This window comes from Penicillium griseofulvum (genome assembly GCF_001561935.1).
Source record: "Penicillium griseofulvum strain PG3 chromosome Unknown contig_12, whole genome shotgun sequence".
Classification (NCBI taxonomy): Eukaryota; Fungi; Ascomycota; class Eurotiomycetes; order Eurotiales; family Aspergillaceae; genus Penicillium; species Penicillium griseofulvum.
The window spans coordinates 196,488-223,225 of NW_024467435.1; the positions used below are offsets into that span (position 1 = coordinate 196,488).

Here is a 26,738-nt window from a genome sequence, read left to right on the forward strand (position 1 = left end):
TAGAAGCACTATAAATAGGGGTAATATATATAGTGGCGATGTTCAAGATCCTGGGGAAGCCCATTCGATAACGTTCCACAACTTTCCATTTGCTTTCTCAGCCACATCTATGTACTTTTGCCGGAGTATTCGAAGTGTTCTCCGTACTCCGTAGAACCTGTTTATAGCCGGTTTTCAAGTTTTTAGGATTGAATTGATAGATCGTTGGCTTAGGCAGAAACAGGGGGCTATTGTCTTGGCAGATGCAATGGGATCGGTCAAAAGTTGCTTGGGTATCAGCCGTGAACATCCGAATGGTTAAATTAGAATACTGTTGAATGGTTGAATAGAGAATAAAGAAGAATAGAATAGTTAAGTGAATATGGTTATAACAATAAATAAATAATGACGTGTCAAGCAGATATTTAAGACAGGTACATGATCTACCCATATAATTTATACTTGAACAACAAGTATCACATCATAACTCCACTCCCTTTTTCCCAGCTCTTTTCTTTTTTTTCCCCTTTATTCTCCCCTTTCACCTTTCCCATTTTCCCATTCTTCTCTCTATTCACCTATTCTCTTTCCCACCATTCTCCTTTTTTTTTGTATTCTTCTCCCTTATTAATAGATTTTTACGCCTTCCGTAAATCGGTCGCGCAGTCGACGTCCATTCCTTTTTTTTCTCCCTCCGTAATAAACTTGGAACGCATGGACCACCTGCCACCTAATTCAAAACCAGATGCACTCACATGGCATGTTCAGACTGCTTCCTTGGCCCTCTGCTATAGGGAATAAGGTGGAAGAGGTCAAAATGTTGGCCCCAAATAATACAGATATCAATACTCTGTTGCCGGTCAAACGCAAACGTTCCGATTCCGACGCGACCGATGCGCCCGCGGCGAAAGTCCGTATGGAATCGATTTCTACGCGCCCAACGACACAGATCGCTGAATCGGTCCTTCCCCCTTCTACTCCAACTATCTCGTCAAACGGCATAGATCTCAATCCTTTGTTGCCGCTCGAGCGAAAACATTCCGATTCCGACGCGACCGAGGCGCCCGCGACGAAAGTCTGCGTGGAATCGGTTTCTACATGCCCAACCCTGATCGCTGAATCGGTTCTTCCCCCCTCTACTCCAACTGCCTCGTCAAACGACACAGATCCCAATCCTCTGTTGCCGCTCAAGCGCAAACGTTCCGATTCCGACGTGACCGATGCGCCCGCGACGAAAGTCTGCGTAGAATCGGTTCCTACGCGCCCGACCCTAATCGCTGAATCGGCTCTTCCCCCCTCTACTCAAACCGCCTCGTCAAGCTCACCGGTCGCGTCTGCGAAACCGGCGCAGGACGCCGCCGCCAGACCTAGTGTGGCCCGACTTCGGGATACCATCACCGCACAACTGAGCTTGGAGGTATTGCTCAAGCACAACGAACTTCGTCTCATCGATCAGGAAATCGCCAAGTGTCAAGTCGCTCTGGAGCAGCTGCGACGCTGCGCCGAAATTCCTTATCCCGGATCTCGTGTTACAGGTGTCTCGTCGAATGTGAGCTCCGGAACTGGCGCGTCAGTGCTGGCACCTGGAAATGGTCCTGCGCCGATATCGCCTGCCCCGTGGGGAGTAACGGAGGGCCCCTACGCCCGTCACTACGCACGGTGGTTGATTCCCGACCCTCGCTTTGACGGCGGTGACACCGACTCCGGCATCCTAGCAAATTCGACGGTTGAAGGTCGGTCGACACGCGGGAACCCTGGTGAGGCTGGTATGCTAGGTGGCAAATCCCGTCCCCAGCGAGGCTCAACGGGCGCGAAGCATACTGCACTGTCGGCTGGTTACCCTGTGGTCAAGGAGAAGTCCGGGCCCATGCTCATCCGGCGTAAGTCGGATGGTGTTCTAGTCAAGCTGGTCTGTCTAGACTGCCGGCGCGATAACTTCTCCAGCACCCAGGGATTTATCAACCACTGTCGCATTGCACACAACCGCAACTTTGCTAGTCACGACGCTGCTGCCATGGCATGTGGTCAATCGGTTCAGGTGGACGACGCCGGGACTGTGGTTGGTGGCTCTGCTGAGCCCACTACCAATCCAACAATCCCGGGCTACGTCCATCCTCTGATCCGCTCTACCCACGTTGCTACGACCCCTTGGAAACGTCTTCGGAAGCCTAAGGACGCTAGCACCCCCGGTAAACCAGCTGCAGCTACCACGTCCGTTACCTCGCCTCCCTTGGCTACTGAACCGACCGACCGACCACGAACCGAGCACATCCAACAGCCTGCCAACCCACAGTTTTTGGGTTCCCCTGCTACTCCGCATCTGTCCGCTCTCATGCAATCACGTGGCGCTGGTCTAAACATGGAGAAGCTGGTAGAAGAATCCCGAAAGCCTATGAATCTCGGTATTTCAGAGGATTCTGAAACGGATGACGTTCGAGGACCGCCGGCGAGAGCCAGCCATGCCTCACTTGGTGCTCGCGCCGGTCGCCAGCCCATGCGCATGCCTGTTGATCAGACCGACGGCGCGTCCGATAGTCGAAAGGCCCTCGACCGCGGACAGAGCCCACCCTTCGAGCAGGCCACCCCGTCCCGCCCGCAGTCCTTTTTGGACATTTCGCTGGCGGGCAAGTCTCAATCACTACACTCTCGGGAATCCGACAGCCTAGATCATCAAACTCTTAGCCCTCACGCCGTCGAATCCAATCAAGCCCCCAGCTTGGTCAGTGATGACGAAGATGACTACGAGGCCGCTTCTGACTCCGACACTTCTACGTCATCTGAAGCAGATGAGCAGGAACAGGAGTTCCGCCATATCCAGGTCGAGGACGACGAGCGCGCCGCTGCCCCATCAGCTGCCGCCGAAGCCAAACCTGGCCCTTCGCTGGCGAGTCCTGCGCCTCAATCTGGGCCACCCTTGTCCCAGCCATTGAAGCGCGGCCGCTCTAACAAAATCTCGTCCATGGTCCCATTCAGTGACAACGACGACCAGCACGTGGGCTTTTTCCGTTCTACTTCCGCAGAGAATGCCGCCAAAGCCAAGCGTGCTGCCGAGCGCAAGCCCAATTCCTCTAAGCGTTGATATCGCGTGTTGACGATATCATTATTCGCTGTATGACAAATTTACAACAAAAAAAACCCCAGGGTACCAACACCCTAATATTATTACACGCGCCTTGATCCGATCTGTACTGCAACTGCTTACCCAGTGTCATTACCGCTCTGACCTTTCTCCTCTCCTCAGTTCTCCCTTCAACGGTAGACGTTGCGTCTCCTCCCATTTCCTCGCCATTACTTCTACTTCTCCCCAGCCCCCGTCATGTCCAAACACAATTCACTGGAATAACCGGCCATCTTGACGATGGCCCGCAATGCATGGATTGCATGATGATCTGACGAATTTCTTCTGTCTACCCCCCCTACCCAATTTTATTCTTGTGATGCATGCGTCTCTCTTGTATCTGATATCTGCTTTTAATCAAGACTTGACGGCCGTGAGTACATAGCGATGATTTGAAAAACAAAATGCGACTGGTTTGCGATAGATCGTTCTGAATACCTACTGAATGTGTAAGAGTACTGTATGTTGTAAATATCGTAATTAGCGATATCGATCTGCATCATCCCATCCTCAAATCGTCCCCACTAGGCTCTAGCCGTGATGAGGCTCAAACAGGCAGTTTTAAATATAACTCATGAAATTTTAGCGGGTGGGCTAGGAGGCAAGGCAAGGTAGTAACCTCATATCTAGGGTAATACAATGGCTTTTTGGATATTTTCTCGCCTTCTCATTTTAGCGAAAACAAGAGACCGCTCCTGCGTGTGGTGAGAGTCACGATCCTCGATAATATACAGATTCCATCACATAGCTCCTTGCTTCACCCTCTTGCTCCGCCTCGTGCCAACCTCACTAGAATCAACCTTTGATTCCTGTGATATCGGACTATTCCCCTGTTCCGTAACTTCCACACTCTCCCAACTAGCCTCGGGATCTGGACTGGTATAGTAATCCGAAACAGCGATATTCCGGAGCACATAAGCAGCCCTCTCAATATCAACAAAAGAAACAGGTCCATCCCCAGTCTTTCCAGCATCATCATTCAACCGTGTCCGCAACTCATGTGCAGCATTCCACAGATCTCGATACTCATTCATATTGTACTTGACAATCAACTCCCCATTAGGCTTTTTGTGTTTAGAAGTCGTCTGCTCCTTGACATCTCGACCGTCTGGGAAATCCATCAAACATAACCAAAGATATACATCATCACTGTAAAACGGGACTTGTTTCTTCGCATACAAGACCGTAGCGATAGACAAAATCAAAGATGCAGTAGCCGGCCCGACGCCACGAATAAGCGTAGTAAGGGCATCCAGACTGGCTTTAGGGAATGCATCATTCGGCGCCACAGTATCCGCATCTGGGAGGGCGGCGAAAGCAGTAGATGTAGACTTGGTGATCGTAGCAACTGGGTTGCTTTTCACCATTCCCATCAGCATGGGACGAGAGACTCCATGTTTTCTAGAAGTAAGTTAGACATGAGAATTATGTATAAATACAATATCACTTACGTCTTCCATTCCATGATATCAATTAACTCCTCCTTAAGCAAATGCGTCCCCTCCAGCCCACTTCCTTTATGGGATTCATTCGCCCGCTCCGCGATGATCTTCGGCAGTTCTTCATATCGCCACTGGTCAAGTTGGAGGAACTTATCTATTTCTTCGAGAATGTGCTTCTCCTGCGATGGATCGAGTTCTGTTTTTGTCGGTGCTGTGCTGGTATTTGTCTCTGCTTTGCGCTTTGGTCCTTTCAATGCTTTTGATTGCAGCTTCTGGGTTAGTTTACCGCGGTAAACTCGCTCTACCGTTGTTGGGTAGTGGGATAGTAGGGTGTGGAAGGTTTTAAGGGTGATGTGGTGTGGATGGAATGATGCTTGTTTGTTGTCCTCTCCTTCATTGGACTGGTTGACATGTAATTTTGTGTTTGCTTCCTTGGCCATAGCGATAGATTACTGAAGGAAGGCAATTCGTTATAGGATATGTAGGTTGGAAGGATGAAGGTTGCTGGAGATCGATATGAGCTGTTATCGCAAGATAAAGCTACTTGTATTTTACTTGGGAAATGGCCCGTAAATTTCCTTTTTAGGTTTAGTCAATACGTCGTCACGTAACCATCAATGCCCTCCAGACTTGAAAAAGATCCATCCATTTTCGCTGCTCTTCCTTTCTCTCGGTTTTCCATTATTCTGATTTATCTTGCACTCAACGCTGCCTTAGACTTTTAGCCAACGTTGGACACTGCGGCTGCCCCATTTGCCCTCTTTCAGCAGTTATTAGACAGCGCTCTTTGGTCAACTGTCCGAGTTGCATACCACGATCTAGGCGACTGCTTGCTTGGAGGAAGTGGTAGTGGAAGAACGTAGGATAGAGCCTAGCCCTATTTCAAATCTATGTAGTATACTGTGAATCTAATGAAATATATAATCTTGTTCGCAATACAATCTATGGGGATCTTAATGCTATGTACACATTCAGACTATATCTTATATTCAATAGAAAAGACAACCCCCATCCTATAGTATCCTTTCAAAACCTACAGTACTCTACTGCCCACCTTAAGTAAATTCTATATTCAAAATATATTATACATACAAATCTTGTTAGATGCTTCATCTGTCGATGTCGACTCGTATATCCTGATTACGTTAGTTGCTGACAGCCCCTCCAGGGCACCAATGCCCCTCTCGTAGCAACAAATATAATATACAAACCTCCATAATCAAGACTTTCCCTACCTATCCCAAAGAGACATACCTTTTTCAACTCAATAACACTCGTAGAAATGGCCAACAAAACTCCCTACTACTTCTACGCACCAACCTGGGACATCCCACCCCCACCTACCGGCCCCATCCAGCTGGGAAATGTCATCACCTCGCTCCAAACACCCGACCAACCAATATATACCGCCAGCTTACCAAACTCGGACTCCGATGTCTTTTCCTCTGAGAAGAAGAACGTCACTTTCTCGCAGGAGAAAAACAATGGAGGAAATTTGTCAATCATGACCCGATTTATGGCAATGGTCTTGGGAATTGGGGTTGATGCGGGAGTCGGCATGGAGCGTAGGTATGTACTATATAGATTTATGTGTAAATGCTGGATTATCGTGGTTAGGAGTTGATTTTGTGGATTTGAACGTCACTTGTAGTAGCTTTGTGGAGCGATGTTTCACGTATTCGAAACTATGTACGGAACAACTGACATATATATAGTGTTAAGGAGGTATTGACCTTTGATACTATCACCACCACACAGTTCGTCCCGAAAACTTCTTACATTCAAGAGAACTGCATTGATGCTTCTCCTGCGGTGCGACGGTGGCTTGAACGGTCCCGGTACCGGAAGCCATTATATGTCATTACGGGGATAAAGGTTGTGATGGGAGCCAAAACAGGGAAGTCTGAGACGGCGAAAGGGGCGAGTGCGAATTTGGGGGTTAGTGTCGATGGAACGGTTTTCAGTGGAGGTGCAGTCCCTATAAGTGCGGGACCTGGGATTGAAGGGACAAGATCGAGGAAGATGGATTTGCAGTGGGAGAATGGTGGTGATTTTGTGCTTGCTTTCCGGGTGAAGCGATTCAAGGTTGGGAGAAAGAATGTGGATGTGACGAAGATGGATGATTATCGGAAAGGGGCGATGCTGGGAGCTGATGCTGAGGAGAAAGAGAAAGCCTGGGTGGGTGTTGTTGAAGATGATGAGGTTGGGTTTGAAGATTTGGAATGGGAAGGGGTAGAGGTGACGGAGGGAGATGAGGTTTTGGTTGTTGGGATGCCACGATCTGGAGTGCTTCGTCGGTTGGAGGTCTGATATGGTAGCTAGTATATACCACGTCGTGGATTGAATATGCAGTCGCTACAACGCTGATTTGACCTGGGATGACTAGCTATTGACTTAGGATATCGCGCAACACATGATTGATAAATCCTTGGTCTTTCCCAAACAGGTTATCGGAATAGCCATTCAAAGCAACAAAGTGATAGTCGTCCCGGACTCGCGAATCTAGGCTCTTCTCGGAGATCCTCCTCAGCACAGCCTTCATTTTTGACTGTCGCTTCAACATGGAAGCCTTGTCTGGGAGATATAATTGGGCGTATTGTAGAATAAACGCCGCGATGGCAACAGCGATTGGCGTGGCATATGATGTACCAGATTTATGTTTAATGCCCGAGAGGTCCTCGCATAAATGCTTAGGCCAGGAAGACTCCACACCCTCACCCACGGTTGCAAGGTTGAGCGTGTCGGCGAGAGCTGTGGGGCTAAATGGGGATCGATTCCCGTTGGCATCTGTGGAATGAATACATATGACATTCTCGTCACGGGCAGGGAAAGCTCGGTCCAAGTTTGCGCCGCTGTTGGAAGCCGCTGCAAATAGAATAACGTTTGCCGCATACGCTCGTTGAATGGCGGACTCTAACTCATCGTAGCCTTCAATATCGCGAGAAGGGAATCCAAATGACATCGAAATAAAATCAACATGCCACTCAGTGACGGCATAGTCAATAGCCTGTGCGCTGATGTCAATTTCCTTCATGATTTAGAAAGTTCGCAGCACTCACCTTGGCAATGATACTGGGGCTGCATGGTCTGCCGTCCGATACCTTCGATATGTATAATTCTGCATCCGGTGCGTACTCTAAGAGTAGACCAGCAATAAAAGTGCCATGTCCATTGTGGTCGTCGACCCGCTGGACAAATTTCTCGTTCGTCCAGTTATACTCACCCTTGACTTGCTCAACGCATGCATCCACGTCAGGGTGAGTATAATCAATACCTGTGTCCAAAATGGCGATTTTGACCTGATCCTTAGGAGGCCGTGTTATATACTTATTGTACACGTCCTTGAACCGTTGACGCCAATGATGGTAGTTGCTCTCTCTGCTTGGACATGAGGGTTAGTGCTGGTCTTTATGTTGACGTAGCTGGCCTGGTTTGTCACCTTGGAGCACTCACCCTTCCATAAAGTGCTTCTCGGAGACTGTTTCATCATCAAAAAATCTCATAGCTTTGTATTCCAATGTCCCGGGGTGTTGTTTATATGGCAATGTAGTCATGTGGGGGACAGGTGATAGAATCATTTTGGAAAGATCTGGAGATAGTGGAAAGTATTGCTGTTGTTGGCGATAGGCGTCTTTTACATCGTAATGCGAAGTGAACTCAAATGGGGGCTTGGGCACGTCATCCCTAGGGTTGTCGGAGTGTCGACTGCCTCTTTGTTGATTTTGGATGACCTGCCCCCAGCTACCGAGATCCAAGGTCTGTGCGATGCGATCCAAGTCTTCGATGGAGATGTAGCTAAATGCCTGACTTAACTCATCTTCTAATGGTCGTACTACTTGTTGGTATATTGTTGTCCTCAATGTCTGACCATCAAGCTTGACTCCATTGTCATCTTCCCAGACCTTGGAATCCAGGCATTTTTCAACAGCATAATAGAACTGAGAATTCTCTGGGATCTCAGATTTGCATTGTTGAAAGACCAACTCTGCGTCGAGACTAGTATGCTCTGATACAGGAACGTTAAATTTTTCCGCCAGATTATCGAATGTAGTTGCGAGGTAAAGCTCCATCAGCATGATTCCTAAAGTGACCAGCTGTGGGCACTGATGAAGCATTATATCATCGGGGTCAATGTCATCCGGGTCCATGTCGTCCGGATCAAGATCATCTGGGTCAAGATCATCTGGACTCAGAGTCCCAGCGTCGCAATCCATGGGATAACTTGCTTGGCCATTGCTAGCAACATGTTGTGCAAGCTGCGTCTGGATGAAAGGTTTCAAGGGAATGGCCGCGGATGTGGTATGGAAAAATAAAATACTAGAAGGTCCCCATGTCGGGGGGAGCCACGGAGTCTCATGCAGATAAAGAACCGCATAGCTAAGTAGCACCGCCAGGATACGTTTTGTCTTGTCTGTAAGCGATCGATATTGGCCCTGGATCAATTGCTGTAGAGAAACTGGAGCTTTGGTCTCGTCAATAGTGAAGCAACTTTTCTCGGACCGCAGCTTCCACAAGAGTCCATCTTCATCGATCTTTAACTTGATTCGGTCAAAGGGCTTTCGCTTCTTGATAGGCTCGCATAGCTTTTTCACTTTCATCGCATGGGCCTTGGGCTTCCGAGTGCCCACGACGTTGCTTTCAGTGAACGTTACCGTTGCGTGCTTGGCAAAATGCACATCAGCCTCGTGCCACTCTTTTTGCATAGAGAGAAACATCTCAAACCCACAGAGGGGGTCGGTCGCTTCTTCGCCGCCATTGGAAAGATATTGGAATGTTCCCAGACAAAGTCGAACGCCGAAGTCGTGCATAGGCTGGCACTCACAGTCCTTCAATTCGTGGAAAGCGCGAAATAGTGATTGAGACGCGTTGCAGGCGGCATACGAGGGTTGACCATTCCGCCTTTTCGGCACGGAACTATCATCCTGAGGCCATGATGCAGGGTCGTCTGGATATTGGTGGTTGATATTATCTTCCCAGCTCTCAAAGAATTCAATCAATTGGTCAGATTCGTCTGGGTCGCTGGGAAGATCGACCGCCCGCAGAAGCAAGTCTCTCTCTGTCGCATTACTATCGTACCGTGCTCTTTCCCATGTCTTGTTCAGTGCCCACAGCCGAGGATATACGGTCTGTGGTACTCCTGGTTGGGCTTCCAGAATACGTGCGTTCACGGTCGCCTCAAACCGAACCAAGATACTGGCCACCAGAGGACTGTCATCTAGGATAATGAGCCTTATTCGGTTTATATGGTCGCGAATCACCAGACAATGCGCCATGATGCTGCTGTAGAAGTGTCTGGACTCTCTGGTTGCCCCATCGCTCCGAAGATCGCGTAGGATCTCTCTAATCGTCTCGGTTGTCCTCAGAAGTAGAGCGACATTTGTGTCGTGGTCTGATTTAGTCATCCCAGCCATAGTAGGCGATGCATCCAACCATGGGACGTAATAGCCTCCCGAGGTCGGATCCATGGGTCGGGTTTTTATGCTTACGAGAAGGTTGGCGGGGTTGCCGATGCGGGTTAGGCTGATGCTGACTTAGTGCAAAGCAATTTGCTCATGGTACCCCGTACATTAACCCGGGAACTGATCGCATCATCTCTTCCCATTTCAACCATAAAGGCTTATACGATTCTTGGTCATCTTGAAGTCAGTTTATCGAGTGTTGGCAGAGGGTGTCAATGCAATGACCAAGACAACAATCGCAGACGCAGCTAGGCTCTGTCTCGCTTCGTTCCAGCAATGTCTGCAGCAGTCGGCATGTATCTCACCGCGAGTAATATCGCTAGTAGAAGATCAACTGGCCAGGTTCTCTCTATGGACGGCCAATATCGGAGTTTTTGCCTCAGGGCGAGCGTCCTTGGATCACCGCCTACGCGAAGCATTAGAGGTTCATGAAGTTATAGCCGATCTTTTGGAGGTGTTAGGTGATCGAATACAGGAGAGTGCGTTAACTCCCAGATATGAGATAAACTCCCGCAATACCGATTATTGGGCTTGCTAAGACAAATAGGCTCCTCCTCTCTCGAGGCTTGCATTAGAACCCAGCAAGATGCCGTCGAAAAAGACGCAGTCGACCAGATTGGCACAATTATGAATGATATTTCCAGCCGAATAGCTCTGCTCCATCGCCTTTCAAACACCATTCGAAGAGCTAGCAGCAATGCTCGAAATGATAAAGCGGCCACCTCATCTCGAATTTTGGACGAGGAAGGAAACGATGCAGAGCCGTTGCTAGAGGCCGTTTTTGCCAACTATATCCGTGATAAGTTTCGCGAAATTGATGAAGTTCTCTTGCAGCGGCTTGGGTCGGCGATGGTCCTGCGGCGGAAAAGAGTCCTCTACAGAAGGCAGCGGTTCGGAAAAGGTTCACTCCGTGTTGAGCAGACAGACCCTGCGCCAATTGTTAAACCTCCAACAAATCATCACACACAGTTTGCTGTCGAGAAGGAACCGCTAAAACGCCATGATGGACCTGAAGACGCTTCAGGCACCAGGACCAAACCGAGTGCTAAATCGCATACAGCGGTTAGCGCGACCACCTTAGTCGTGGATAATTTCAAAAAAGCCTCAGCCCCTTCAAGAGTTTCAGCTACGAAGACAGTTGCTTTGAATAGTCACGAGGATCTACCATTCCCACTTGCGCCTCTAGGTGACGTAAGGCGGAGGTACAAGAAAATGAAACGTGCAAGGGAGGAAGAGTATCGAACATCACTCGATATCCTATCCAATGATTCCATGTCGCCCACAGACCTTGTGAGCATCAAAAGCCAGGCCGAAGTCACCCTGAAGCAGGCTATGCAGCGAGATTGGTACGAATGTCTTCAGGCCGTAGGAGAGGTGGCATGTCCATTCTGTTTATACACCATCCCGGCACTAGAGGCAAATGACAATATGAAATGGAAGTAAGCTATTCCCAAGAGTGAAAGAGCTTGAATTGTCTATGCGATATATACTTATATTTATTAGAGCACATGTCCGCAATGACCTTGACGCCTATGTTTGTCTATTCACAGAATGCGACAGCCCAGATATGTTGTATCGTCACAGTGAAGAGTGGTTAAAACATATGCGCGAACATGCATTGCGCTGGCGCTGCAACTCCAAGTCCCATATACCGCTGATATTTGACTCAAGAGAGACATATTCCAATCATATACGAGATGCTCATGGAGCAAAATTCAGCGAAGCACAGGTCCGGGTCCTTGCTGACAAAAATGCGCGACCGATTAAGCCCCTTTTTGAATCATGTCCACTGTGCGGTGTCACCGAAGTTACCAACGGAAATCTCGAGGATCATATTGTTGGACATTTGAGATTTCTAGCTTTGAAGTCTCTACCCCCCTATGAAGACGAGGTAGCAGAGTTCTCGGATACGGAGAGTGCTAGCTCGCGCGCCTCGAAGCCTCATAAGAGAAGTACAATTTACAACGACCCCGATAGGTCTGTCGAACCATATTTTGAAGACAACGGGGAATATGCCACCGCTGAAGTGTCTGGTGACATTGATACCTCGATTTTCACCCTTTCCGAAAGTGATGGTTTGATGGAGTCCTACAAAGCCTTACATTTAGGACCGCTGTCAGAGATCCCTGCTGAAGGGCCCTCAATCAAAGACATCTCATCCAGTGACCAAAGACAAGCTGAATGGGGTCTTGTCATCGACCGTATCGAACCATTCGCACATGTCGGGAGTGATCCTATCCTTCAACACCTGGCATCGGAGCAGCTAGTCTCTGCTACATTGACTGTCAGTGCCAATCAAGATGATCCCAATGCTCGCTCTGTAAATAAGGGTCACGCTCATGGCGAACATGGTACGCAACCCAATGTTGGCCCGGATCACCAAAGAGACCAGGATCCCTCTTCTGTTTGGAAGGGGTCTTCAGAGGATATCTCCAAGATTGAAAAAATAAGTGACTTACCTGTAGGTGGGGAGGAACCTATCAGTAGCTCCCCGAAGGTGCATATCGGCAACCTTGAGACCATTGAGCAGGAGAGTCTTGATTCTGTATCAGTTCCGGATATACCAAGGGATATTTCCACATCAACAGTACCCCACTCACTACGGTCCCCACCAGCTTCGCCAAGACTCAACCCCGTGGCGCATGGCATGGAAGAAGTTAGCCATTATCTGGATGGTGCCAGTGATGGATCTCAGACATCCAGTGTAACGGAGCAGGAAGAGACACATGAACCTACACTGGTTGAAAATGATAATCCAGGTACTTCAGCGGGCCAGGACAGACTCCGAGTGCCGCTGAACATGGATGCCGTAAAAGATATTGACTTGGACGATATAATCTCGCGGTTACTGGATTCCCCCCAACCCGTCAAACGACGCCTACCCGTTAGTCACAAGGAGATCTTTGCTATATGCACTGCATCGCGGGAAATTTTACTTTCCCAGCCTATGCTTCTAGAGGTGAAGGCGCCCGTGAAGATTGTTGGTGACATTCATGGCCAGTACATGGACCTGCTCAGGATCCTTGAGCATTGCGGCCCCCCAGCGACTACCCCGTATTTATTTCTGGGTGACTATGTGGACCGAGGGAAGCAGAGTCTTGAAACAATCCTTCTACTTTTATGCTACAAACTCAAAGACCCAGACAACATGTGGTTGCTCCGTGGAAACCATGAATGTGTCAATGTTACCCGTGTCTACGGCTTCTACGACGAGTGCAAACGTCGGTGCAATGTCAAAATCTGGAAGACGTTTATTGATGTGTTCAACTGCTTACCTATTGCGTGTATCGTCGCGGACAAGATCTTTTGTGTGCATGGTGGCTTATCCCCCTCCCTCACAAATATGGATGATATTCGCCAGCTTCAACGTCCAACTGATATCCCTGATTATGGCTTGCTCAATGACCTTGCTTGGAGCGACCCTGCTGAAATGGAAGTGGATTGGGAACCGAATGAACGAGGTGTGAGCTATTGTTTCAGCACTCGTGTTATCAAGGATTTTCTTGAACGCCATAATTTTGACTTGATATGCCGGGCGCATATGGTGGTCGAAGATGGGTATGAGTTCCACATCGATCGGCTCCTAGTGACTATTTTTTCTGCGACAAATGCAAGTACTATCCACTTCCTTCGCACAGTTTTTGGGCTGTCAGATTAACCAATGACAGTATTGTGGGGAGTTTGATAACTGGGGGGCTGTTATGTCTGTGTCGGAAACTCTCCTTTGCAGCTTTGAAATCTTCAAACCTGAGACCCCGCTAGTCTCCCGAGGGTCACGCGAAGGGTCTGTTGATTCTATGGGTAGACAGTCGAAATTAGAAAGTCCATCAGACTCGGGAAGCGATTCAGAATTAGAAAGCCCGTCAGAGTTAGAAATCATGGGGCACTCCGAGTTATAGATTATCAACAAATCACTACGTGGTATAACCATCTGGGCAATTAAAAGTAACAGCTTTAGCATTGTGCATAAAAATGGCAATATACAATATAATAATTTGAAAAAATATGAAAGAAACTATCCAGATAGACTCTTGTTCGATGTCTTAGCCACCAAAAAACAAAAAGACCACTCCCCCAATCATACTGGCCACAAAGACCGCTGTCAGGATACCAGCTCCTGCTTTATCTGCTGTTGTGATAGGGGCCGACTGTGGAGGCTCCGTACCTTCCCTAGTACCAGCACTCGGATCGCTTGTTCCATTTCCTCCTGTCGCTGTTGTGACTGGCTTTGAGGATGAGTCTTGAAATTTCACCATGATAGCACTCATCATCTGACTACCACTGATGGCATTCTCCATTGAATTTTGTCCGTCATAACCGCCATACCAGCGGTTACCACAGAGGTTTTTGCCATCCCCGGTGCATGACTTTGCCGCACCCTCAGCAGAGATTTGGAGTCTTGGTATGATCTTGTCTCGGAGAGAAGGGATGATCAATGCAACATCTGAAAGCCACGACACTGTAAGGCCTTTGAAAAGTGGGCCATTCGCATCTTTATAGCATTGGCCCACACCTTCACAAGTCCAGTCTGTGATCACACCCCCGTGTTCAGGTAGGAAAAATGTAGTAAACAATGCGTCCATTAGATTGTTTGTGATATTAAGCCATTTAGTATCGTTGGTCTACAATTTTTGTTATTAGCATATTTAAAACAAGAGGTGGGATATATGAGAGTAGTACTCACATAGGCATACATATAAGCAGCGCCAGACAGATAGGTACCGTAGTTATAGGTCCACCGGGTGTGATCAGGAAGGCTGCATCCATTGGGCCCCCCAGTGCCTTCACTGACACTATCTGCCACTGCCCAGGTGTTATTATTGACCAAATTCACAGAGGTAGACCAATCCCAGACTTTTTCGGCCCACGTCGCGAACTTCTCCTTTTGGGTAAACCACGCGATACGTGCTGCGAGCATAAAAAAGCCACCGTTGGACACTGCGTTCTTCAATGTATAACCACTCTGCCACATTTCCTTCTGCCAGCGAAGGCCACCTCCGCAGATAGTCGTATCCCAGCCTTTTCCATCCGGCGCTGTCTGGCTATTGAAAACACCCTCCGCAAGGGTGAGCCACGTGTCACCACTTGGACGGTTTGGGAAATTATATTCTGCTGCGGTGATTGCTGCGAGGCCCCAGAACATTTGATCATCATTTCCCTATAGGAATGGTTAGAATGGTAACTACGAAGTACATATCTTGAAATAGATACTTACTACACCTATCGCCCATGAAGGGATGTAATCTGAGCCCGAACCTCCCTGATGTTGCATTCCGATGCTGACTTGTTCATTATATGTTGTGTCGTTCGTAGCATGCCAATAATTGAGACATGCCAGAAATAAAGCAGCTCCTGTCCACCAGGATCTTGAGATAAAACCGGGATTGTCTGTTCCATTTTCTTTGTACCATGTCATCATATTGAAGGCGGCGGTGCTCCCGGCATTTTTTATTGATTCTAGTCATTGAAAAACAATGCAATTAGCAAATCCAGTCTTTTGGAAGGAAAATCTATATCCTAATTCCATCTCTTACCCTCACTATTAACATCCAAGTCAAGCGCGTAGACATTGGTAAATGGTAGGATTTGTAAGGCCGCTATAGCGATACGCCCCGCACCTTTAAACCTCATCCTCAGATAGCCCAGAGTACCCAAGAGAATAAGTTTCTTGGCCAGGGTGTATTGTTAAAGACAAGATTTTTCTTGGAGCCTAGACAAGGAAATGTCAGCCTAGAAGCGAACGAGGCGAAGCATTAATGTCAGTTGATTTCATTGGAGTAACTACAAGAAGTGGGACCACTCAAATGGGGCCAAATTCCCCTCAAATTAAACAAAATGCATTTACTTAGGTAGCTTGGTATACGGATACGGGGGATTTACTCCATAGAATCTTATTGTACTTCATAAATAAGTCTTACCTCTGTGCTACTTCTGGCAACGCAGATATACCATGAGTTTTATAATTCACCCTTTCCTCTTCACACTTTGATAGCGAGTCTAACAGTGGATACCCCAGGGCCATCATATTCTCCCGAGCCTTCCGATGAGCCCCACAAATTCACTACGAAAAGCATCAGGGAAAATTGAATAGTAAATTCCGTATATTAATTTTCTTTGGGGTTGAATATAGTATGTACATACTTACGGAGTAGGTAGGTACCTAATACCCTTCCTATCTGTAACACGTTGAGGTCCACGTGTCTACCCTCGGCCCGCCCACGGGCCGCTTGGATGATCTCTGAACTGGAACCTGTCAATCTTCAATTTTTTGTCAAATCTACTTTTTAATAATCATATCAGTATTTTGAGCAGTTATGACTCCAATTATTCTTGGGCTTCACCTTCATAATTCTAGGTTACATTGAAAGCATCTCCAATTTCTATATCTAGCTTGCTCTCCCTGATAATCACTTTGGCTTTGACGTTGTCCTTGACATAGTCTACCTCTGACTTTCTAATATACTGTTCACAGCTCTCTATCCAAGCGTTTATTATTGATATTATCTGAAATAATCGGTCAAATAAAGCAGACCTCTGTGTCTCTGTAAGCGTAGCGTGTGATGGACTGATAAGTGATATGATAGCGAGATGTTCATTAATATAGATTCTATAAGAATTTGGCTACATAGAATTATTTGATCGAGCTATAAATTCAGGAGGGCAGATAAAACAGAACTTATATATAGCAAAGGTGATTTTGGTGAACCCGTGGACATAACTCCTACTACGTAAACCACTGGGGTCATATCATAGCACATAGAAGCAAAGCAAATTGCGGGAATTTTTCTACAAGCGGTTGTTGCTTCCATTTGAGATTAGCTATATATATTCTATGATGCATGGTATTTCTACTGCACTCATATATCTCTTGGGACATGCCATCATCGAAAAGAAAAGAAGAAGCAGAAAGCATACAAAAAGATATATCAGCTATGTAGTTGCTGAGTCTATCACAAAGTAACAAAAAGCCCAAGTTTGTTCTGCTGGCCAGTTAGCTTCTCTTCCTGTCATTCCAATAGAGATGGCACCTTGCATACATCGCTTTACTTCTGCCTCTGTGCTTTTGAAAGCGCCTTCTTTCTGATCTCACATGCCCGACAGGAGAAAGCCAGTACAATCTGCCCAAGTGAGCTCATATGGCTTTCAATTCCAATGTCGAAAGGCCCATATTCGTTCATTTTAAGAAAGCTCAACTTAGGCGGCGGGATCTGGCTTGGGGGAGTCGACGGTTTCTTGCCCAAAGGGGTCGATAGCTTAGGGCTCGAGGTGGTATCACAAATATAGTGTACATAATCCGTATCAAATTCTGCGAATGTCAGATAAATCTGGTGACGGTCCTGAGAGACGAGTAGGCGACTATGAAGACATCAGTTTCGGCACATTTATCCCCTTTATTTCCTCCTGATGATCGAAAAATGGAAAACGGGCCGTGGACCAAAATAACATACCTGAATATACCACCCGGGGTAAGCTCAGAAGGTGTTGGTGGATGCTGGGAAATCCACGCAGCCATCTGAGCGCCCTCCTGCATTCGGATGGCGTCGGTCTCGAGTGTTTGCTCACGAATAGAGGGCTTGACCTCGACGATAGCCATTATTGGGCTATTTTCATCATGCTGATAGCGAAGAAACCCATCTACTCGAGCCTCGTAGACCTTTTGTCCATCTTTCTTCTTCACCACTAAGGCGCGGCGTTCGGGCGTCCAATCTGCCCCAATTTCACAAATGTTGATCAGCAGTGCTTGAAGATAAAGAAGCAGTGCCGTGTTGACAATTTGTTCGTCACTGATGCTCTTGAAAGCGGGACCAAGGTCCCCAGTAGGCGGACTGAATGGGGAAATATGCAAAAGGGACTCTGGGCTTTCATCGTCATCGATGTGAATGCCCTCAAAGTCGGCCGTTGCCTCGTCAACTAGGCTGGAATAATCGGATGCCGTCGCTTTCTTCTTAGAACGTGTTGGTGTAACAGGATTGCCGTCCCTTGCTTGAGCACTACCGGCTAGACCATGGCTTCTAGTTCTCATTGGCGAGAACTCAAGCTTGGGGATAAACAACCTCTGAGATATATCGAGGGATTTAGAATTGAGCTGGTAGAGACGAACCAGGGAGAAAGTGCCAAGGGATGAAAAGCCTTTCTCCTGATGCCATGACAGATTTTTCGATATAGTTGATATATATTGCACCCAGTTAGGTAATGCTTTGAGATGTTTCCGGGCGGCTTCGATATTTTGCTGTGGGATGTTCCATTTGCTAAGCTTGGATAGGTCTGATAATTCGTTGGCCTCATTTTTCACCCACAACACTCGGAGAAGGAGGAATTGTTGCAAGGTAATTTTTGACCCAGAGGCAGCAGACTCGAACGAATGAATTGTTTTGGTGGTCTGAAGCTTCGCGGTCTCGATCCGTTTGAGCCAGGATCTTTGACTATCTGGTAGGAAGGCCATTTTTCAGCAAACGTAGAAGTAGGTAGATCTATATTCAGATGATATAGGGACAGTTGTAATCTGGGAACCAGGCTGAGCAGGATGTCTTTCGAGGCAGGGTATAAGTAGTGACGGCCTCGGAATCGGAGGATATTTGAATCATTATGTTAACTTAAAACAATTGGAGGTTTTAGTAGGCGCTCAAGGGCTGCGAATGAACAGACAAAATTGAATAATATAGCGCCACTATCACAAAATAGGTTCATAGACATGAGTGTGATTGAGTGGGTAGAGCGAATAATACCAAGCGATTGAGGTTGGTGATTAATCGCGCTGGTGTAGCGCATAGTTTCTAATGCGAGGCTAATCACATAATAGGGATATACATAGCGATACGCTGGCGATAGTTGTATAGAAGTGTGATCAAGTCCATAGGTGGATAGAGCTAATAATATCGAGCAATCGACGTTGCGTATTAACCGCGTTGGTGCACTGTTGCGGGGCCAACTACGGTAAGCGATACAACCAACACCACCTATCACACCACATCAACCATCAACCATCAACCACTAACCACATTACACCAACAACAAGGCGCGTATAGAGGAATGACTGATACCAGCAGGTTCTAGACTTGCACATTAGCCATAAAAGCTGTCCTAAACCCCAAGCTATCATCCCTCTTTCCATTCTCGCTTCAGCAAACTTCAACATACCTCACTATCGTGACCGTCTCGCAGTATGGAGCACACCACGTCAGAGTATGAGTTCAAAAGTCCAAAGTTGGACAAAGGTCAGCTTTATGTCAAAATTTACCATGCCGTTACTAGGAAGCTCCTCGCCTGCAGCTTCCCTCCCAACAACGAGCGAAAATTGCACATCACCACCACTGAACTAAATCTTATCTCTGGTGGTGCCAACGATTATGGCCCATGCTTTACGAGGCCATTTCCCCATGATCAAATGAGAGAAGATGTGAACCGTGAACAGCCTTGGAATAAATTCAACATACACGGAGCGAATATCGACGATAGCCCGAAATTACGTAGGTACCGGCGATGGGTTAATGCGTCTCAGGTGCTCATCGGTTTGGACCATTCTATGCGCTATATTTTCGACGATGATATGCCGGAAAAGATATTTGATGATGGGTAAGTTGTTGAGTTCCTACACCATCTACAACATCTTTATTCCTAACCATCCTTACACAGCAACCATCTCGGCTCCGTGTATGCGTCCCAAAATCAATGGGCAATCCTCGGCTGGACAAATGCAAAGGATCTATCTCAGCCCCATATCACCGCCTTCGTGGTTGATGCGCAGCCCCACCATCTTGGTCGCCTCCGCTCGGGTGAGGTATCTCTTGCCTATGGCTTGATCGCCAAGCGCCGAATTGAAGATGGATACAATGACCACCGATACATTCCTATCACCTTCGTTTCTGCGTCGGATTTCCAAGTCCGCATCCTTCAGATATGGCACGACAAACAGAACCCAGAGGCTCTCCAAGTTCGCTCCTCACGGATCATGGATTTTACGGATGGTATCCAAAGTAACTTGGATGACTGGGTCACCATTCTGTGCTGGATGGCAGGAGAGCCTATCGGGGATACAAAACATGGGACTGAAGTCGTTCGAGTCAGTCAATCTGGTGCATAGCGTATTATTATGGGACTGGGCGGAGTTTGGCTCTTTTACGATTACACGGTTTGGTGCAAGGGTTTCTTATTTCTTTTGTTTTCTGGTTCTTGCGTTACTGGATGAAACCTTCAGAGAAATGAATCAAGTACATTATGTGCAGAGATGAGAGAGGACTTTGTTAGAGTAAAGCCGTCAATAAAGTCAGTCATTGGCTATGGATAATGCTACTGGGATCACTTCCTAGCACGACCTTTATATGGGATATAGATATCATATGGTGATATTTTTTCATGTCAAGACAGCAGAACTTCAACTCAACACCATATCTAAAAAATAACTCCCAATGCGAGCACTAGAAAGCCAAACCAACCTGTCACCCTCAAGCCAGAAGCAGTCCCCTGTTCCGTACGGAGGATGGTATTAGCCTCCAACCCACTATACAATTTCGTCGGATGTCCCTCCTGGAAATCATTCCCCTCAGAGTCGGACATATCCGTTCCGTCATCAATATCAGTGCTCATCATAGCCACATCTCGAGCAGTAGGAGAGATGGTAGACGCAGAGCTTATGCTAGAGCTTATATCAAGTGCGGCTGTTGATGTCGGCGCGTACGCTTCGGCATTAGCGCAGTTTTGCTGACGTGTGGACTCGACATCGTTTTTAAATGAGTCGCCGGGACAGTTCTTATAGCAGCTAGGGTGGTATTAGTGTCAATTTATTATTTGGATGTGTAGGGTTGTATATAAGGTAAGTCTTGGGAATTGATTTGGTGTTGGACAGGACATACTGCACCATATTTGCACTAATAGCACACTGACAGCTCCAGTCGTCCGGTGCGCAGTTCTCCAGGTTGGATTGTATTGATTGAATACATTGCTGTAAGATGCTATTGGGTTAAATAGTCAGTATTTGTGCTCAACTTGCACTGAGTATAGCTGCACTCAGATGTGTATACGTAGGTTGACTTTTCCTACCTTTCTGAGGTACATGTATTACTCACTGCACTATCTGCTGATGTAGTTGTGTCCGCAGAGGCGAGAGTAGCGGCTACTAGGATAAATTGGAGGGCGGATTTCGAGTAATGCATTCTGATGTGATTTTATAATATGAATGGACGTAAGAAAAGACAGGCGTCTACAGGACGAATGGGCATATAGATATAAGCAAAATAAAATCCCCTGCTACATTTCTAGCAAAGACAAAACATTCCACTCCTATTGTCTTCATCTATGGCGAAACCCCATTGAAAATCGGACGAGGGCATCCCATGTCGAAATATAGTCCCAGGTCGGTTAACGATGTAGAAAGCCTTCTTGAGCATGCATATCTACACCATAGTGCTATAATTGAAACATTGAAGGTCAGCCACATATATGCAAGAGACTTTTGGTCAATGCGTTCTTATCTAGGGGTGTGGCAGGGCCATGACATACTTCCAGCAACTAGGAGCTGGTAGGGGGAGGTAGAAAACTGTCCAAATATTACATTCCACTCCACGACTCACTGTTTAAAATCCACGCTACACCTTGATATTACATTCCTACGAGTCTATTGCATTCGATTATGGTCTTGGGGCTCTGGATAGACGCGCCAATAGGGAGGATTCCAGAATGTGGAGGATCGGCGGGTACCTGCAGGTTAGTTTGTTATTTGGGGGGAAGGTAGTTCTACATAGTAGATTCTATAGGATTGAATGCTCTTGATGACAGGAAAGGAAAAGTGAGCAGCAAGATTATGGCTTTTGTATGTAGATAATACTTTTACCAACTCATGACATTATCCTACGAATCCAGGCAGGTTTACAACTGGAACACAACAAACATTGTCTATAATCAATAATTCATTGCTGTAGTTTTACCCAAATGATAATCCACAAGACTTACTCTAGGCAAGTTAAAGTGTTCCTATTTACATCGAACCTACATGAGTATTGCCCTTAAAGTTAAAGACCCTTGGCCTGCTTGGCCTCGGCCAAAGCCTCCTTGAGAGCCGCGAGAGCTTTGTCAACATCACCCCGCTTGGGGTCAGTGACACTGACACCCATGTGGCCAAACCGGATGTACTTGGTAGCAATCTCCTTGTGCAGGCCAGCTGCGAAGATGACACCGCGCTTAAGCAGACCAGGCAGGACATCAGGTGGGGACAGACCCTCGGGCAAGTACATGGCAGTCATACCATGAGCCTGGCATTCAGGGCGAGAAGCGAGCTGCTTGAGGCCAAGCTCAGCAGCAGCAGCCTTCACCTTATCCGACACCTCGGTGTGGGCAGCGAAGCGGCCGGGGACATCAGCGGTGATCTGGCGGAGGGTAGTGTGCAGGGCGTGAATGAGCTGGGTGGGCGGGGTAGCGAAGTATGAGGGCTTGTTGTTCTCGTAGTTCTGCATGATGGGAAGCCAGTTGGCGATGGAGGCGTAGTAAGCGCCGGGAGGGGTCTTGCGCGACTGAGCGACCTGGATGGCACGACCGGAGGTCATGACGATGCTTAGACCGGGCGGGCAGCCGATGGCCTTCTGCGAAGCTGTGACGACCGCATCAAGGTCCCACTCGTCGAAGGCAATTTCCTCAGAGCCAACGCTGCACACACCGTCGACGATAACCAGGGTGTCTGGGCTGACGCGACGAACCAATTGGGCCACGCCCTTGACGTCCGAGAGCACACCGGTCGAGGTGTCGACGTGGGTGAGGGTGATGAGCTTGTATGCCTTCTGCTTCAGGGCTTGCTCCACTTCCTCGAGCGAGGAGCGATCACCAATGGGCGCCTTGAGGTGCGTCACGTTGGCACCGTATGTCTCGAGGCACTGACCGAAGGAGTCGCCAAAGTAACCGGTGTTGAGAACGAGGGCGTTCTCACCGCGCTCGATAAGGTTGGCGGAGACAAGATCCCAGCCTAGGGTACCGCTTCCGGAGATGATGAAGGGCTGCGCAGCGGGGTTGGTAGATTGGAAAAGCTTGCGAACGAGGGTTAGGGTCTCGCCGAAGACCTTGACGAAGCCGGGAGCGACGTGGCTCTCACTAGGGGAGTTAGTTGGCTCATAAAAAACGAGACATAACCTAGACAACTCACGCATAGTGGGACATAGACTGAAGGACGGCATCGTCGAATTCGATTGGTCCTGGGATCAGGAGGGTGTTGTGAGGGGCTTGAGCAGACATGGTGGGAGATGATTCTATGAGAGGGGCAGGAGGAACTGAACGATCAATAGGTTTATATTCGACGTCGTCAGGAAATAGTGAATCTCTCTCGGTCGAGAAGGGAGTATTGAGGTTAGGTAAGGGGAGGCGCTGATCCAGGTGTCTGGAAATCAGGCTCAAACGCTCCGTAGATTTGGACGCCAGCTTTCCGATTGCGGCGCGCCGCGGGGTATTTCGCGTGAAAGGGGATTGGAGGAGTTCCCGAGGGTAACTGGGGTTTTCGGGGATCGCCGCCGAGTGGATTGGCCAAGATACCGATTGGGATTCGATGATTTGTTCACTCGGATGGTTGTACCGAGGGCATGTGAAGGTGAGATGGAGGGCTATTTATGAATTGAGTCACGCTCTTGTTCTCCGAAGGGACATGTTGTTTTGGGGGGTTTTTGGATGTCGGAGAAAGAGAAATCCGGGCGGACCCTACCGATCTCCCAACATTCTATGTCCTACGCTGTACAAGTTGTTCTATTTGTGATTTATCTGTAGGTCATTTTATATTCTGTTGGAAAAATTGAGGTTTATATAGGTTATACCGTATGGATTTATATGTTGGAGGTATATTCAAATGCTATATATACTTGCTCTCTTAGAATAGGTGTATACTATCCCATCAATTTTATATACTACTTTATATATTAGATATCTCAATGCCGATGTCTGCCGGCAATTGCTCTACTGTACTCCATTCGATCCCAACGTAGTATGTACATATGCCCCCTTCCTAATCTCCGGTGACCTCCGCAAAAAATTTAGGAAACCTTCGAAGAAAACATGGGGTATAAATCATGCCCATGGATTGGTCTCATCAAACCGAAAGCGAGACACTCGGCTTGGTGAGCCAATGCGAAATAAAAAGATCTTGATGGCTTCATAGAGCAGATAACGCTAAGCCGTATCCGGATATAAAATAGGGCTTAGGGCATAGTTTAGTTGCTCTTCCCCGCGAAGCTCCATCAGGCTGAAGCCAACCGGCGTTGATTCTATCTAGCTTGCTCCAATTTCCGATCATCGTGGATGGACCATTGACCTCCATTTACCCCCCCACACACCATCCAGGATGACCGCCCGATTGGTCTTGGTCATTGGTGACCTGTTCATCCCTGACCGAGCTCCTGTAAGCTGTCCTCAGCTCAGCTTCACTATCTCCGCTAACACATCGTCTAGGATCTTCCAGCCAAGGTCCGTCTTTCTCCAGTGCCACACTTCCTTCCAGCCCGCTGACACTGTCCGTCGATTCTAGTTCCGCAAACTCCTAACCCCCGGCAAGATCGGCCAGACCCTTTGTCTGGGAAACCTGACTGACCGCGAGACCTATGATTTCCTCCGCGAGGTAGCCCCAGACCTACAGATGGTCAAGGGGGATTATGATGTCGACTCTCCCAATCTCCCTCTCTCCAAAATTGTGAACCATGGCAGTCTACGGATTGGTTTTACCCATGGCCATACTATCGTGCCACCCGCCGACGCCGACGCACTGCTTATCGCAGCCCGCCAGATGGATGTAGATGTCCTGCTGTGGGGTGGTACCCACCGTTTTGAGGCGTTTGAGATGGAGGGTCGGTTCTTTATCAATCCGGGAAGCGCAACAGGTGCCATGAGCTCAGGCTTTTGGCCAGATGGCGAGGAGCCTACACCGAGTTTCTGCCTGATGGACGTGAGTTGCCCAGGTTGATTTGGAGAATAGTATATATGCTGACCCTGAACAGATCCAAGGTGATGTTCTTGTCTTATACGTCTATCAGCTGAAGACCGATGCCAATGGGGTAGAAAATGTGGCTGTTGAGAAGGTCTCCTTCCGCAAGAATCACCCCCCGGCTTCGTGATGCTATCCTTATGCCTATTTCCCTCCTCCGTGTAAATAATTGCCTTAATGTTCACCTGAGCATATGTTCTTCTCCTTCCCTTTTTTTTTGGCAGACCGCGTGCTTCTTCAATTTGATACATGATACCTTGAATCGAGTCATTTCCTCAACATCGTCCACGATGTTGCTAACTATCGCTACAAGCTGAATAGCTCTGATTTCCTGGCCCCAAAAACAGGAGTCATCTGATAGAATTGGATCTATCCCTTTTATTTTGTGAGCTAAACAAGACTTCTAATGTATAATGTATATCTGCTCAGATGGTTTGGTTCATCTATAATATCTATTAATTGAAGGAATATGTGTTCAAAAAGAATTATATATAAACACAACAATGGCCTATAGCTTTATTATAATTGCGCCCAAGTTGTATATGATGCCTATGTACTTTTTATACGAGCATAGCATAGAAAAGATACCTTCTGTACAGGGCCCATAAACATATGAGGCTGGGTACACCGCCCGGCAGTATGCCAGTTCATCGCAGGCGGAAATGGCGCTATTCCCAAAATAGAAAGCCTCTCATTGCCCAAATCCCAGAACTTCAATTCTCTACCGCCTAGAAGTCTTGAACAGAGGGTTCTGTTAACTCATACAAATCATCTGGACAGTTCCCAACTTCAAGCAACTCACATTCATTTTTATTCACCAAATTTGACGCGCAAAGATTAAACCCTTGGCAGATAGCTCTGACTTGCTCCCCTCATCGGTATCCCCGGCGCTTTCACCGACCCTTCGAATAACACCAACCCCAACACTTTTCTTTTTTTTTGGTAGATAAGATGGCTGCTGAAGGCCAGGAGATCCCAGAGGAGATTAAGGGGGAGCAGGTGCCACCCCAGGAAGATGGTGCAGATGACGAGGTAGGTTGTGATCGTGGTTGTTCCGTTGCACTGAAACAATTTCACTCTTTGTTCGAGTTCTTTGGGTCATTTCTTTCATACCCACGTCGCGTAATTTCACTCATATACGAGTCATACCCCGCTAATATGATTGATCCCTACAGGAAGAGATTGAGGCCATGAAGCGACGAGTGGCCGAGATGGAATCCGAGGCGGCTAAGCTGCGCGAGATGCAGGCCGACCTTGACCAGCAAACTGAGAGCTTGCAAGAGAACAAGGAAGATATTGATGCGCGTAGCATCTTTGTCGGCAATGTCGACTACGGGGCTTCGCCGGAGGAGATCCAGGCTCATTTCCAGAGCTGTGGTTCTATCAACCGAGTTACCATCTTACTGGACAAGTTCTCTGGCCAACCCAAAGGGTGAGATTGAAGATAAAAATACAGCTGGTATAATGGGATCTATGTGTTGACAATGTGCTATAGTTACGCCTACGTTGAATTTGCGGAACCTAGCTTGGTCGCTCAGGCTCTGGTGTTGAACGAGAGTGTCTTCCGCGGTCGCAACTTGAAGGTCGGTTTATAATTGCTGATACTATGCCCTCTCTACATGTTATTGATGTCGAATAACAGGTTGTTCCTAAGCGTACCAACCTCCCTGGTATGCACCGTGGCCGTGGCCGTGGGTTTGGCTTTGGCCGCGGTCGTGGTCGTGGCTTCCCCCGTGGTGGATATCGAGGTGGTGCTAGCTTCCGTGGACGTGGACGTGGTTTCTCACCCTACTAAG

At 47.7% G+C, this 26,738-nt stretch overlaps 11 protein-coding genes across 11 annotated transcripts; 6 read left to right on the top strand and 5 right to left on the bottom strand.

Annotated features, from left to right (window-relative positions):
- Nucleotides 1–724: 724 nt before the first annotated feature.
- Nucleotides 725–3,058, top strand: PGRI_089590 (uncharacterized protein; the record flags this gene model as incomplete). Its single annotated transcript, XM_040796672.1, has 1 exon — nt 725–3,058. One exon carries the CDS (start codon nt 725–727, stop codon nt 3,056–3,058), a length of 2,334 nt encoding a protein of 777 aa, XP_040650102.1.
- A 779-nt stretch (nt 3,059–3,837) lies between these two features.
- PGRI_089600 (uncharacterized protein) lies at nt 3,838–4,979 on the bottom strand (the record flags this gene model as incomplete). The annotated part of the gene is made up of 2 exons (XM_040796673.1): nt 3,838–4,498; nt 4,549–4,979. The coding sequence occupies 2 exons, from the start codon at nt 4,977–4,979 to the stop codon at nt 3,838–3,840; spliced, it is 1,092 nt and encodes a 363-aa protein (XP_040650103.1).
- An 842-nt stretch (nt 4,980–5,821) lies between these two features.
- On the top strand, nt 5,822–6,849 carry PGRI_089610 (uncharacterized protein; the record flags this gene model as incomplete). The annotated part of the gene is made up of 2 exons (XM_040796674.1): nt 5,822–6,108; nt 6,255–6,849. The coding sequence occupies 2 exons, from the start codon at nt 5,822–5,824 to the stop codon at nt 6,847–6,849; spliced, it is 882 nt and encodes a 293-aa protein (XP_040650104.1).
- Nucleotides 6,850–6,925: 76 nt separating this feature from the next.
- Nucleotides 6,926–10,004, bottom strand: PGRI_089620 (S8 family peptidase; the record flags this gene model as incomplete). Its single annotated transcript, XM_040796675.1, has 3 exons — nt 6,926–7,546; nt 7,599–7,920; nt 7,993–10,004. 3 exons carry the CDS (start codon nt 10,002–10,004, stop codon nt 6,926–6,928), a joined length of 2,955 nt encoding a protein of 984 aa, XP_040650105.1.
- Nucleotides 10,005–10,274: 270 nt separating this feature from the next.
- On the top strand, nt 10,275–13,656 carry PGRI_089630 (Serine/threonine-specific protein phosphatase/bis(5-nucleosyl)-tetraphosphatase; the record flags this gene model as incomplete). Its single annotated transcript, XM_040796676.1, has 3 exons — nt 10,275–10,308; nt 10,546–11,437; nt 11,502–13,656. The coding sequence occupies 3 exons, from the start codon at nt 10,275–10,277 to the stop codon at nt 13,654–13,656; spliced, it is 3,081 nt and encodes a 1,026-aa protein (XP_040650106.1).
- Nucleotides 13,657–14,041: 385 nt separating this feature from the next.
- PGRI_089640 (glycoside hydrolase family 76 protein) lies at nt 14,042–15,417 on the bottom strand (the record flags this gene model as incomplete). Its single annotated transcript, XM_040796677.1, has 3 exons — nt 14,042–14,620; nt 14,683–15,156; nt 15,214–15,417. The coding sequence occupies 3 exons, from the start codon at nt 15,415–15,417 to the stop codon at nt 14,042–14,044; spliced, it is 1,257 nt and encodes a 418-aa protein (XP_040650107.1).
- Nucleotides 15,418–17,041: 1,624 nt separating this feature from the next.
- PGRI_089650 (uncharacterized protein) lies at nt 17,042–18,441 on the bottom strand (the record flags this gene model as incomplete). Its single annotated transcript, XM_040796678.1, has 2 exons — nt 17,042–17,354; nt 17,447–18,441. The coding sequence occupies 2 exons, from the start codon at nt 18,439–18,441 to the stop codon at nt 17,042–17,044; spliced, it is 1,308 nt and encodes a 435-aa protein (XP_040650108.1).
- Nucleotides 18,442–19,161: 720 nt separating this feature from the next.
- Nucleotides 19,162–20,079, top strand: PGRI_089660 (uncharacterized protein; the record flags this gene model as incomplete). The annotated part of the gene is made up of 2 exons (XM_040796679.1): nt 19,162–19,571; nt 19,632–20,079. 2 exons carry the CDS (start codon nt 19,162–19,164, stop codon nt 20,077–20,079), a joined length of 858 nt encoding a protein of 285 aa, XP_040650109.1.
- A 1,924-nt stretch (nt 20,080–22,003) lies between these two features.
- Nucleotides 22,004–23,213, bottom strand: PGRI_089670 (alanine--glyoxylate transaminase; the record flags this gene model as incomplete). Its single annotated transcript, XM_040796680.1, has 2 exons — nt 22,004–23,072; nt 23,125–23,213. 2 exons carry the CDS (start codon nt 23,211–23,213, stop codon nt 22,004–22,006), a joined length of 1,158 nt encoding a protein of 385 aa, XP_040650110.1.
- A 1,093-nt stretch (nt 23,214–24,306) lies between these two features.
- On the top strand, nt 24,307–25,072 carry PGRI_089680 (vacuolar protein sorting-associated protein 29; the record flags this gene model as incomplete). Its single annotated transcript, XM_040796681.1, has 4 exons — nt 24,307–24,363; nt 24,414–24,428; nt 24,490–24,903; nt 24,956–25,072. The coding sequence occupies 4 exons, from the start codon at nt 24,307–24,309 to the stop codon at nt 25,070–25,072; spliced, it is 603 nt and encodes a 200-aa protein (XP_040650111.1).
- Nucleotides 25,073–25,893: 821 nt separating this feature from the next.
- On the top strand, nt 25,894–26,737 carry PGRI_089690 (polyadenylate-binding protein; the record flags this gene model as incomplete). The annotated part of the gene is made up of 4 exons (XM_040796682.1): nt 25,894–25,974; nt 26,118–26,374; nt 26,438–26,525; nt 26,585–26,737. The coding sequence occupies 4 exons, from the start codon at nt 25,894–25,896 to the stop codon at nt 26,735–26,737; spliced, it is 579 nt and encodes a 192-aa protein (XP_040650112.1).
- Nucleotide 26,738: the final 1 nt, after the last annotated feature.